The 13,758-nt window shown below is 35.4% G+C and overlaps 1 protein-coding gene across 1 annotated transcript in view; it reads right to left on the bottom strand.

The window, feature by feature from the left end:
* OTOGL (otogelin-like) overlaps positions 1 to 13,758 on the bottom strand; it is a 166,363-nt gene that overhangs the window by 131,231 nt on the left and 21,374 nt on the right. Inside the window, exons 8-11 of the mRNA XM_011994393.1 lie at positions 12,076 to 12,281; positions 6,149 to 6,276; positions 5,696 to 5,802; positions 263 to 369 (exon numbers count right to left, since the gene is read on the bottom strand). Coding sequence (XP_011849783.1) covers positions 263 to 369; positions 5,696 to 5,802; positions 6,149 to 6,276; positions 12,076 to 12,281 — 548 coding nt within the window. The remainder of the gene's footprint in view (positions 1 to 262; positions 370 to 5,695; positions 5,803 to 6,148; positions 6,277 to 12,075; positions 12,282 to 13,758) is intronic.

Below are 13,758 nucleotides of genomic sequence, written 5' to 3'. Positions count from 1 at the left end.
AACTTAAGTCAATTTTATTAGCCTCTATTTATTTTTAAAAATTATAATTTTATTTTTTACAAAAAAACTATTTGCAAAAAATAACTTTTAATTGCAAAAAAATGCATACTTGTTTCAAAAAGTATGCAAGTTCATAGATATAATTATATCAATAACAAATCTTTGCAATTCATTAGTATTTAGTAGTACAGTGAGTTTTGAGTTCTAGGGTTAACCCAAAATTGGCGAAAGTACACAACACGTGGGAAATAAAAAAACATACTGCATGCTGGAAAGTCATCTCTCCAGTCTTGAATAGGGTAGCCAGCATGAGAACAGGCTCTAGCATACTCAGTGGCTGCTCGACAATAGGTTTCATCATCATCAGTTCTAGAAAGTGAAAAGACAGAGCCAGAATCACATAGGAAATATTGACAGAAACCATATTTGAGGTCCTGATCCCTAGAAATGCTGAGTGCATGATAATCATAAATAACAATAAAAATAATAATAAAGATTAAAAATAATAATAATAAAGATGAATAATCTTTATCAAAGCATTTTAATACTTTTGTCACTTTTCTTTTGAGTCAAAGGAATACTATAATGAAAAAGATTTATATTTTAATTATACCATTTTCCCCATAATCCGTGTATGTATTTTTTCACTCACACACACAACATTCCAGGCCTTTTAGCGTAAGTCCCATTAAAACAGATAAAATTCTATTACAACAAAAACAATAAATATGAAAGCCGTTTCCAAAAGATCATGCTCTTGATTGTCCACATACTGGAATAAAACCTATGCCAATAAGCTATAGTACTCAAAAGTATTTTAATGGTTCCTCAGCAGTCCTTGCAATAAGAATCTAAAGCATAGTATTCCATGGTGTATATGTGCCACATTGTCTTTATCCAGTCTATCATAGATGGGCATTTGGGTTGTTTGAAAGATTGAATAAATGGCATTTAACTTAAGAATTAAAAGAGGATTTTGAATTCTTTCAAGTTTAAATTACTAAAGCTAATTATTTTTATAACACTGCCAAGACTAAATAATACTTAATTATTTTCTTATAATCACTTCAGCAGCTTCCCCCCAAAATAATTTCTTATTAGAGCTCTGAAAATTCCCAAAGCAGATTAACAAGGCACTTATCAAGTAAGCAGATTTACACCAAGGTAGAGGGCTTGTTTTCAAGACAATCCAAACTCAAAATTGAATAGTTAAATATCTTAGAAGATAATGACCTTAAGAATGTTGCATTTTATGAGGCTTGACATTTCCAGTGTCACTATTGTAAAAGCCACCATCTCGAATTGCCTTTATCCTGTGCTACTGTAATGGGAGTCCTGCAGCTTATCTAGTCCAATTAACTGAGCTTTAGAAGGAAAAAAGGACTGAGCATATAAACTCCAGAGGCTCAGAAAATATTCTAAACCTACAAAAAAGAAAAGTCTTTTCAAAACAGTAAAGGCTAAAATTGCTAAATTCCTGGAAAGATGTTACATTTATGATTTACCTTCTAATATGTGCATTCTTTCCTACATTAATGGTGGTTTTAAAAGCTAGCAAAGGAACTGAATATTGGTTTTCCAACCCAATGCAACTATTGCTATAATACTCACTATTTGTTGTCTACGTTATTCTAGGAATCATGACAGGCACATTAATGTGTGACACCTCATGAAAACACACAATAATTGGGCAAGAAAGAAATTATTATCAAGAAAGAAATTATAATTTACTAAGGGGAAAATAAAGGTTTTTTTTCCATTTTAAGAAAAATGGGCATTAAAGAATCTTGGTTTTCACATCAATTGGCTTTGGCATGGCAAAATTAAAATCATTTCCTTGCTGCTGGGTTTGGCATTCTTAGAAGCAGAAACAGGAGGGCATAATTCAAGGATTGGTAGAGTATCGTGCAAGTTTCCAACTCAAACGTTATCTCTTCCATGGAGCCTGTGTAGGCACTTTCTGATAAAGTTAATAGTTCTGTCCTCTGCATCCAAAGCACCTTGCATTTAGGGCACTGTGTCATTTTTAGAGACCTGTTTATCTGTCCTATTAGAATATGAGTTTTAAGACACAGATCATTTCTAAATTTTTCCTGTTTCTCCAAGGGGTGGAAAAATACTCAGCTCAGAATAGATGCTCAAAAGATGTGTGTTGAATTGAATTCAATACACTATCATAACCGAAGCAGGAAATTAATCTGTGTTCAACCAATTCACGTTTTCATTCTCATGGTATGGGACCCTCAGGATGCAGTCCCCTAATACAGGAAATGAAGAGAATCATTCATTTCCTACAGAATGGAAGAAAGAATGTAAATAGGTCTGGCCCTGAATGAAATATTGAGGGGAGTGAAATGCTGGCTCTAGCAGCTTCCCACTTCCACTTTATCAGTGTCCACTTAATTATAATATCCTTCCTTTGGTATTACATGCCTGCTTTGCCCCTAAACCCAGTCTCTCTACCACAAAGGTATCTCTTAAGGTATCAGCTGATTTCAGCCAGTACAAGTTGTTTATCTATCCTAGTATTTTTATTTTCCCTGGAGAAAGCATCAAAGTTTCAAAAGTCAAAGTCTAAAAACTATCAAAATTTCAAAAGACAAAAATGCAAATTTCTCAATGATGAAATTTCAGATGAAGTGGGTGTGGCAGAGACCGATCTTTGTCTCCAGTTTCCCCTTCTTTTTAGTATCAGAACATCCAAGTTTTTGCCAGGTAGATGGCTGCCAGCCAAAGACAACATTTTCAGCTTCTCTTGCACCTAGGTGTGGCCATGTATCCAAGTTCTGGCCACAAGGTTAAAAGTGGAAGCATGCATGAAACTTCCAGATCAAAAGATGCCAGTCCTTTTAGGTTTTTTCCTCCCTTTTTAAGAGCTAAAATGTGGACATGATAGTGGTGATGCAGTTTGGGCCATGAAACTGAAAATAATACCCTCGACAAAAGGAAAAATGTAGCAACAAGATCACTCAGTCACTGGAAAACTCATGGAGCAGAGCCACAATGCCAATCCAAGACCACTAACCAGCATGGATTTGTATATAAGAGAAATATAAACATTCTATTTAATTTAAGTCACAGTCATTTTAGCTGTTGAAGCAGCTAAACAATATCCCGAACTAAAAAATGAAGAATGACTTTCCTGGACCTACAAAACAATATTTTATCTCAGACTACTTGACAAATGGGTGCTAAAGATATTAAAGATAAGGCAATTGAAAAGATGATTGGAGAATAGTCCGAGACTGAGACACTGTGGAATAAGAACAATTTTTAATTCCATATATATGGCTAAATAAGGACTATGGCCTACCTACAGGCATCCTTAAAAAAGAGAGAGAAAAAAAGAGCTATAGCACGTAGCTCTTAAATTAAAAATGAAACCAAATAGGGAACAGAGTTTTTAAAAATATATACTAAGGTCATTAGCCAATATTTTAGGCAGAGTGGGGGCTCTATCAAGGCTCCTGCATTAGTTCAGGAATCCTTGAAATTGAGAGACTATACATATAAGTCTAGGTATAACTGCACTCTATTCAAAAGTAAGAGATGTCACAAATAAGCTTAGTTTAGTATCTGGGAAATATTATATTTATTATTTTTGTAATAATTTCAATTTAATTAAAGAGTAGTAGTTATAAATAACACAATTTCATACTACCTCAACATTTCCTCTTTGTTCTCACCTTTTATAAACCTCTTAAAGAGCTACTCAAGATGTCATTTAAATGGTTTTACTAAACTAAAAACTAGTCTGGTTCTTTATTTTAAAAGTTTCTATCTATCACTTATACTTCTTGGGGTTCATAAAATATACAGACATATTAAAAAATGTCTTTTTTTTTTTCTTTTTCTTTTTTCTTTTTTTTTTTGTTTTTGTTGAGACGGAGTCTGCTCTGTTGCCCAGGCTGGAGAGCAGTGGCATGATCTCAGCTCACTGCAAGCTCCACCTCCCGGGTTCACGCCATTCTCCTGCCTCAGCTTCCCCAGTAGCTGGGACTACAGGTGCCCGCCACCATGCCCGGCTAATTTTCTCTATTTTTAGTAGAGACGGGCTTTCACCGTGTTAGCCAGGATGGTCTCGATCTCCTGATCTCGTGATCCACCCGCCTCGGCCTCCCAAAGTGCTGGGATTACAGGCGTGGGCCACTGCGCCCGGTCGACATATTAAAATTTCTTAAGATACTCTTGAATGTTCAAGATGAGTAATCACATATACTTGTAATGTTTTGAAAGAAAAATAATTTTTAAAAACTTTAATTGTGGATAATTTATGGTAGGTTCTACATTGAACTATCATCCATGAACACAGTATGATGAGTCTCATTAAATCTGTTGCTTGTGTGACCACCTATCCTAGATGTTCGTAACCTGAGACAGAATGCAGGAATCTGTGACCTTAGGTAGAAAAAATATTACATGCTTATTTTCACTAATCTCCAATGGAAACTTAGTGTTTCCTTCTATTATGCCTATAGGTAACACATCACAATGTTCTTAGCAATATCTGTGACTTTGTCACCATGTGTCTCATATGTCCTTTTTTCATATTTTTTTATTTTCATTTTCCATTGTTGCAGACTCACAAAGCACTGTTTACGCTAATCACTATGTCAAACTGCAGTCGTTAAATCTGTGTTAAAAGCATATATATCAGAAACTCATTTTTTTATTATTTTGATAACTACTTTATTAGAATTAGTTTTCTTTGGTATCTTACGTGTTTTATTTTGTGCATTTCAAACACCGTTTTTAAAAAGGATCTATAAATTTCTCTAGACTCCCAAAAGGGATTCATGGCATAAAAATTCTTAAGAGCCACTGTACTTTGTTCATGCTGGTTATGTAAAACATTTAGAACTACCATCCATATATAATCTAGCAATCCACTAAGGAGCATATATCCCCCAAAAAACGAAATCAACATATGGAAGAGATATTTGCACTCCTGTGTTCATTGTAGAAGTATTCACAATAGACAAAATATGGAATCAACCTGTGTCCATCAGAGGATGAATGGATAAAGACATTGTGGTATATATATACACAATGGAATATTATTCAGCCATAAAAAAGAAGGAAATTCTGTAATTTGCAATAACATGGATGAAACTGGGGGTCATTATGTTAAGTGAAATAAGCCAAACAGAAAGACAAATATCACTCATATGTGGGAACTAAAACAGTGAATCTCATGAAGATAGAGTGTAGATTGGTGGTTACCAGAGTCCAGGAAGGGTAGGAGAGAGGTGGGGGATGAAAAGAGATTAGTTATGGGTACGATGTACATGAGGAAGAAATAAGACCTGGTGTTGGATAGATAAGTGGGGGGGGGGGGCTATAGTTAACATAAATCAATTGTATATTTCAAAATAGCAAGAAGATAATAATTTGAATGTTCCTAGCATAAAGAAAACTATTTAAGGTGACAGATACTCAATTCCCTTTATTTGATTACATGAATGTATTAAATTATCACATGTACCCTGAAAGTATATACATCTACTACGTACCAATAAAAAAAAATTAGACTGTGACTGTTATATAGCAAACTTTTAATAGCTGTTTGTAGTTTATGTTTTACATTTCCCATAATATTTTGTGATCAGTTGAAATGGTTAAGTAACAGAAGTGGCTGTGGGTCGTCTTTTTGCATAAAGAAAATTTTATTACAACTACAAATCATTTTGCTTACTTGCAAAGATCATTAACACAGCTGGCAATATATAAATATGGATCAATATACTCATGGCAGCTCAGAAAAGGAAACTGCAACAGTATCTGACACTTGAAGAAGATTGCCTGTGCAAAAAAAGATGCCAGTCACTAGAATATATTTCATGGTATGTGTATAGTCTTCTACTATTTTTACACATCTATTTGCAAAATTTTCAGTTCTCACAAGGAAAAAGATGGTAACGTATACATTTTAACCAACATTTTTCTAACTACATTATTTTCATGAGTACTGCATTTATGAAATTCACTACATTCACTATTTCTAAAATTGAAGTGATTTCCTATTACATTTCCTTGATATAATATTTTCAAATTACATTGTGTTTACACTAAAATGCCTAGCTAATTATACAAATAAGATATACATGTATTCTGTCTGACATGCCCACATTTCTCACATCAAATTTACCTCAAATGCTGGCATTCCACTGGAGCACGGATTTGGAAAATCTGAGGGTGTGCGTACACATTTGGTGTCATCTGGAGTTTGCACCGACCAACTATTTGCAAACATAGCGATGTCTTCTGTATAGTCCTCTATTTCACACAAGCACACACACACACACAAACAGGTGTGATCATATCATTTTCCACAAACATAGACATGGTTCTTCAACACAAACTTCCTGGTCAAAACATTAAACTCAGTAACCTTATAATTACCAATGTGATATTAGATATTAATATCTAAACCTTTATTACTTTAACATAATAAAAACAAATTGAACAAAATGTGGGTACCAAATAAAAGTTGGTTCCATTGGAAAGAAAAAGGAAACTGCATTCAAACAACATAGGGAAGGACTGAAGGTGAGTGAGTACAGCGTACACACTGGTGAAGCGTTAATCGCCAGTGTTCAATCCGTACTGTTGAAAGCAGAAAAAATATGTGTAAAATGAAAAAACATAAATAAAAGTTTAGTGCAAAAATTATCAGACAGCTCTCTCATTATATTTAATATTAGTAAGAACCTTATTAAAATTGCAGTTATATTTGGTGGGGAGGGTCCGCACAAAAAAAGTTGTCAAATTCTTTGGGACATTTCAGAGGACAGTCACATAGACAATGAAAGACTAGAAAACACATCAATAGAAGAGAAGACTACGAAGCGTATCTATGTCATCTAAATATGATGAACAGTGTTTTGAAACATGTTCAGGAAAGACATCCCTATTGAGAATACGGAAGCTAATCCAGCATTCATCTCAGGCAAGATTCAGGAGTTAATGTGTGGGCAACAATGAACAACAAACAGATATTTGGTAGTGAGTGCTCTGACTCCGTAACAGAGTGCTCTCTGTTCTAAATCAAGTTTTTAAGTTGTCTCTCTACCTGAGTAGTTCAGGGAATGATGCAAAAATTAATCCTTCCCCTCCTCCATTCAGACAAAGGCTGAATCTCAAACCTCAAAGACTCGGCAAAACCAAACAAGATGACATCTCAAAGTCCCATGTAAGACAGACTTCAGATTTGAGGTTGGAGTTCTCCACCACCTAGATTGGCATGGTCACAAGTCAACAACTGATGACAATCTATTGCACCACTAGAGTCAGAAATCTCAAGCCAAATGTTTGCCACTCTCTCTGAATAGCTTCAAAGTAGAAAAATAATGTGTTACCAAACACTGGGAAGATGAGGGACTTTAATATATGTAAGAATGCTTTGCTCTCTTGGTGTAAAATCTTAAACTTTACCATAGCCTAGCAGACTTTGCATGAGCTGGACCCTGCTCTCCCCTTACTCCCACCCCACTCTGCTCTTCCTGTATCTTCTGCACCTTTTCTTGCTCAACCTACTCCAGTCATATTGACTTTGTGCTGTTCTTCAAACACTCAAACTCATTCTCACCTCAGAACACTTGCTGTTGTTCTTCCTCCTTCAAAACCACTCTTTCCTAAAATCTTCTCACTGTTGCCTCCCTTACTTGATGTAGGCCTCTGTTTAATGTACTCTTTTCTCTGCCATGTGATCTAGACTAGCACCAATCACACACTTGCTCCATCATTCTTTACCTTCTTTCTCTACTTTTATTCTTTCATGGCTGCTATTGCTCACAAAAATTATATTTAGCTCTGTTTATCTTATTTTCCATTACAATACATACTACATGAAGGCAGAGAGCTTGTCTCAGCTGTTCTATTGTTGTATCCCTAGAGTAGTATCTGGCATATAGTAGGTACTCAAAATATATTTGCTAAATAAGTGAATGAATACATATAGGGGAATTTGTGAAATTTATTAAAGAGATTATTAGAATCCTAGGGCTTTGGGGCTTGGTGCAGTGACTCACGCCTATAATCCCAGCACTCTGGGAGGCTGAGGTGGGTGGATCACAGGAGGCCAGGAGTGTGAGATCGGCCTGGCCAACGTGGCGAAACTCCATCTCTAATAAGAATACAAAAACTAGCCGGACATGGTGGTGCACGCCTGTAATCCCAGCTACTCAGGAGGCTGAGGCACGAGACTTGCTTGAAGCCGGAAGGAGGAAATTACAGTGAGCCAAGATCATGCCACTGCACTCCAGCCTGGGTGACAGAGCGAGACCCTGTCTCAAAAAAAAAAAAAAAAAAAAAAAAAAAAAAAAAAAAAAGAAGAAGAAGAAGAAGAAGAAGAAAAGAAAAAAGAAAAAAAGAAAAACAAACACAAAAAGAATCCGAGGTCTTTCTAATTTGTCTGGCCTGCTGCTTTGTCTCTGATATCACTGAAATGTTGCACACTGAGGAAAGTATGGGCCTGCTATAATATACTTTTTAAAAATGGAAAAACTGATGTCCTTTTTAAGTACACTTATAGTTACATTTCCTTTCAAAACATTTTTTAGAGGTCTGAAGACACAAAAATATTTTCTAAAAACCCACTTATTTCAATGCTTACATACGAATTTTAATGTTTCTAAACAACCTGGACAATCCCTTAGAGTTCACTTTAATTGCAGCTTTTGAACCACGTATTTAGCTATTTTATATTGTATCAAGGGTCCTAAAAGTTGTTTATCAGGAGATTTTTAAATCCATATCTAATGGTGGTGTGGGAGCCTGCTAAACTAAAATTAAAATACTTTGTATAAAATATGCTCTAAGTAGAGTAATTTATTGTCCATATTGGGACATTTCTGAGAGAGAAAGGAAGGCATTATTAATTATTATGCTGGGAAAAAAAAATGAAAGTAGACCAGGACTTCTACGTTGTCGCATAGCTAGATGTAGACATGAATTATGGAAACAGAATTCTCAACTAGACAACAAATTATATTTCTTCCTATGTGTACAGAAATTCTGACAAGTCTAATTTCTTTGTGAAGTCATCCCTGAAGGATGAGTTGGAATGCAGAGAGAAATGCAATTTTAATCACCATTAAGAAACTATGCATTCAGTGGTATTCAATCAAACTCACTTTCTCTAAAGACTTTTCTAATCAGCAAAATACAGGTTGAGTTTCAAGAGAACATCAGGCTTCTTAAAGCTAAAGGTAATACTGCTTATCTGTAGCTATTTTCTTGCATTATTATACTATGGGAGGAAATAGAAAGGCAGTTTCTTGTCAAAGTTTTGTAAGTCAGGTTTTTAAAAAAATTACTCTGCCTTATACTGTGAAGTAAATAACACTGTGAAGTAGCTGAAATATTTCCTTAGGTCTTTCCCATATACTTTCCGGAATCCTTCTTGCCTTCTGCCAGTTTAGCCATAATTCAGTTCAATTGCCTACTGCCAGTCTTCCTCCACTTCTAATCCACTGACACCCTTGGGCATGCTGGCCCAGTTGGCTCACTGTGAACAACTATTTTATGTTCCAGGTTATCTGGAATGTATAAGTCTGTCTGGCCCTTAACTCAAATCTAAGTCTTCCTGCCTCTAACAAGAGCAGATGTTATTTTCTATCCTGACCTCCATACCATGTTCCCTGGGCATCCCAGGAGGAGTTGCCCAAAGCAGCAGTCTTTCCCTTTTTTTTTTTTTTTCGAGACAGAGTCTTGCTCTGTGTCCAGGCTGGAGTACGGTGGCATGATGATCTCTGCTCACTGCAGTCTCTACCTCCCATGTTTAAGCAATTCTCCTGCCTCAGCCTCCCGAGTAGCTGGGATTACAGGTGTCTGCCACCACGCCCCCAGCTAATTTTTGCATTTTTAGTAGAGACAGGGTTTCACCATGTTGGTTGGGCTGATCTTGAACTCCTGACCTCAGGTGATCCACCTGCCTCAGCCTTCCAAAGTGCTGAGATTACAGGTGTGAGCCACCACACCCGGCCTACCCCAAAGCAGTCTTTTCTAACTCTAACACAGAAAACTGGAGTAAGTTTTTTTTTTTTCATGAAGCTTTGATACAGAAGAAAAAGAAATCAGCAATTACCATCTGACTCATTCTGCCTGCATCCAAAACCCTACTTCCTAATACAGTCTCAAGATTCCAAATTTGTGACCCCTCTCATTGCAAATGCCAACTGGGTGCAAAACACCATTTCAAGATGATCCCAGTACTATACATTTGTATTGTGCTCAGAGACTTTTAAACACTTTCATTTACATTTTCTCGTTCAATATTTACTGGCTGGGAAGCTCCCAGAGTCATTATCATTATCTCTATTTTACATATGAGGAAATTGACTTTTTGGAGCCCTGCTCTCCACTCTAGCTACTAGTAAACTAATCCTGATGATGTATTATCTTGAGCAAAACATTTGCATTTTAATAAAGGCTTCTCAAAGCAATGTAGAGACATTTTCAAACGTTTTTATTTCAGCCCCATTATAGGCTTATGAAGAAATACTTGGAGATGACTATAAATTAAATTAAATGTATTGAGTATTATCTATGTGCCAGGTACTGTACTAAGTGTTTTACACGAATTGTCTCATTTAATCCTTGCGACCCTTATGAAGTATATGCTCTTACTATTTCGTTAAACTTATAAAGTTTAATAAGTGATAAAGCTGAATTTGAATCATGCAGTCTGACTCAGAGCCCACACTCTATATAGTCCTTTCACCATCCTTTAAAACACAACATAGGGGCAAATCATCTCTATTAATTTTATAATATAAAACAGAAGTATTATATAGCACTTTACAGCTTCAGTGGCAATTACTCAAGAACTTATCTAAGCATAGGATTGGGAGCCTGTCAGGTCTGTAATCCAACCCTGACAGTATCAGTTACAAGCTATGTTACATTGGACACATCACCTTGTGTTCTCATCGTAAAATTAAGAAAATAATACTGACTGGGTGCAATGGTGCACCTGTGGTCCCAGCTACTTGAAAGGCTGAGACCAGCGGATGACTTGAGCCCAGGAGTTCAAGACCAGCCTGGGCAAAACAGCAAGACCGCATCTTAATGAAAAGAAATAGCAAGACCTCATCTTGAAAAGAAGAAAAGAAAAGAAAGGAGAGGAAATGAGAGGAAAGAAAAGGCTACTCACCTTATAGGATGTTCTGAGTGTTGGGAATAATATAGCTATGTGCTCAAACTAACTATTGTTATAAATATTATCAAGATATATTATTATTATTACTGATGACTCTGTGAGTTCCAAATTATTATAGCCCCATTTTACAGCTGAAGAAACTGAGCATAAAAGTGATTAAATGAGTTTCCTCAAATTACAGAACTTATAAAAGTTGAAATGAGATTCAAAGCCAAGTTCACCAGTACTAAGAACAGTATTCTTTTTTTATTGCACTTCTTTGTTTGGACCTAAGTCATGATTATGGTGTGTGATTCTCTTATTCTATTGCCATTGCACACTAGTGTCTGAATTGATACAGAACCTATTTCTTATTACTTACTTTTAGTTTCATAACTTAGATTTAATAGATGATCTAGTAGGTACATAAAACCTTTCCAAGTTACTATTCAACTTTCCTGTTCACATTTGATTATTTTTGCAAAACTATTATTTGTCAATTATCCAATTTATTCCTATCAAGAAGGGATATAAAAATAATTTTTGTCCTAACATAGACATATTTGACCCAAATGGGTTTGAATCACTAGAATATAAACTTGAAGACATGAAAGGTTTTGTTCAATGATGTATTCCAGGTTCCTAAAGCAGCGGATACAGAGGTATCCCAACCTTCTGACACAAAGCAAATGCTCTATTAAAATGTGTTATGTGAGTAAGTGCTTCATGCTAATTTAGCAAAGGTAAACTAGTTCATGGTTTTCAAGAATTACACCAAAATATCTTCCTATTTAACCTTTGCTTAAAAGCACTAAAGCAGGCAAGTGACAGCCACAAATTTTCCCCAATCTATGACAAGTCTTCTGGGTACAAACAACTTGGTCAGGGGAAGAAGGCTTTAGAAGGCACTCACGCATTTATTCTGCTTCACTTACCTTGCAGAATTATGAAATCATCAGATTGAATGTCATTGTAGTTTCCACATAGGCCACATGATTTCCCTTTATGGTCCTCAGACAGTTTGAGGTAGATCCCAGATATCCCATCCCAAGCCAATGAAAAGCCAAAGGTTGTTTTCACAAGAACGTAGTCAGCTAGTTTCTCGATGAAAACCTGTCCAATTGTCTGAGGCAATGTTAAACTTGAAAAACAGAACAAAAGCTATCTAAGAATGATGATAAAGTCTCAATTACAGATGACATACTTTAAAGCGACTGAGATATAATTAAAATAAAATGATTACTTGAAATTATTGAATAAACTGTGCAGCAAGAGCTCCAAAGCAACCATCCTCTGGAAAATCTCAACATTTTTGAAAACTTCAGTATTGAAAAAAAAAACAACAAAAATGATACTGCTTTCTTATATTGATTTAGATTTTGTACTTACAATTAGATGCTTCTTTGAACCAACCAAAAACACAGCTGCTAAATACTGGCAATTTGTTAAATCTAGAATACTTTTGAAAGAACACAATTATCCTTTCATCCATCAGTACTGCCAAAAAGAGTAAGTACTAATAATTGAAGAAATTGGAAAAAACTCATTTCTATTAAGATAGTCATGTCAGCCGGGCTCGGTGGCTCATGCCTGTAATCCCAGCACTTTGGGAGGCCAAGGTGGGTGGATCACAAGGTCAGGAGTTCAAGACCAGCCTGGCCAACATAGTGAAATCGAGTCTCTACTTAAAAAAAAAAAAAAAAAAATTAGCTGGGCGTAGTGGCGCGTGTCTGTAGTCCCAGGTACTTGGGAGGCTGAGGCAGGAGAATCGCTTGAACCTGGGAGGCAGAGGTTGTGGTAAGCTGAAATCACGTCACTGCACTCCAGCCTGGGCAATGGAATGAGACTCCATTTCAAAAATAAAAATAAAAATATTCTTTAAAAAGGTAGCCGTGTCAAACAAAAAATATATACCATAATGTAAATAATATGGGTAGTTAATAGATATATTCATATGCTTCTCTCAAAAATTGCAAATTAGTGAGTTCCTTTCCAGGAAGAGCATGGTTTAATGGACCAAAAACTACAAAATTAAGCATACTAATTAACAAAGGGATAATCCCCGAAGAAACAATTCAAAATATCTGTAGCCATTTGCACAAAAAATTTGTTTACAGATACTTATTTACAGAAAATTATTTACAAAAATAGAAAAATAACTAAAAGTTTAAATTGGAGAATAGATAAAAGAGACTCTAACTACTGCCATAATACGTTCTTATTAAAAATTATAAATATGAGGAATTCATAGTAAAAGTCAATATGAAATAACATTAAAGAAATACCACTTCTTTTAAGTTTGTAAGTTTATAAAAACTATACTTAAAAGAAGTGAATCATGTTTATAAATATATTTCCGAGTAATGGAATGCCAATCTTATGGAAGTATAGTTGTACTATAATGCGTACTTTTTTGTTTGGTCATTTGTCACTTGGTCATTTGGTCTCTTTAACAGTAAATTTAGTTAAATATTCCGTTTTTGAAAATAAAGGTGGATAACTGTGATTATCCTGAAGTTTATAACGTAGAAGGATGCTAGTGGAGACAGGAGATAATCGTTTAAACTAGACAATATCCAATAGGTCAAAGAAAAACATGCAACCTAGGCAGGAAATAT

Source organism: Mandrillus leucophaeus, unplaced genomic scaffold, assembly GCF_000951045.1.
Source record: "Mandrillus leucophaeus isolate KB7577 unplaced genomic scaffold, Mleu.le_1.0 Scaffold455, whole genome shotgun sequence".
Taxonomy (NCBI): domain Eukaryota; kingdom Metazoa; phylum Chordata; class Mammalia; order Primates; family Cercopithecidae; genus Mandrillus; species Mandrillus leucophaeus.
The sequence above is the reverse complement of the archived record's forward strand: the minus strand, read 5'-3'. Positions and strand labels throughout refer to the sequence as shown.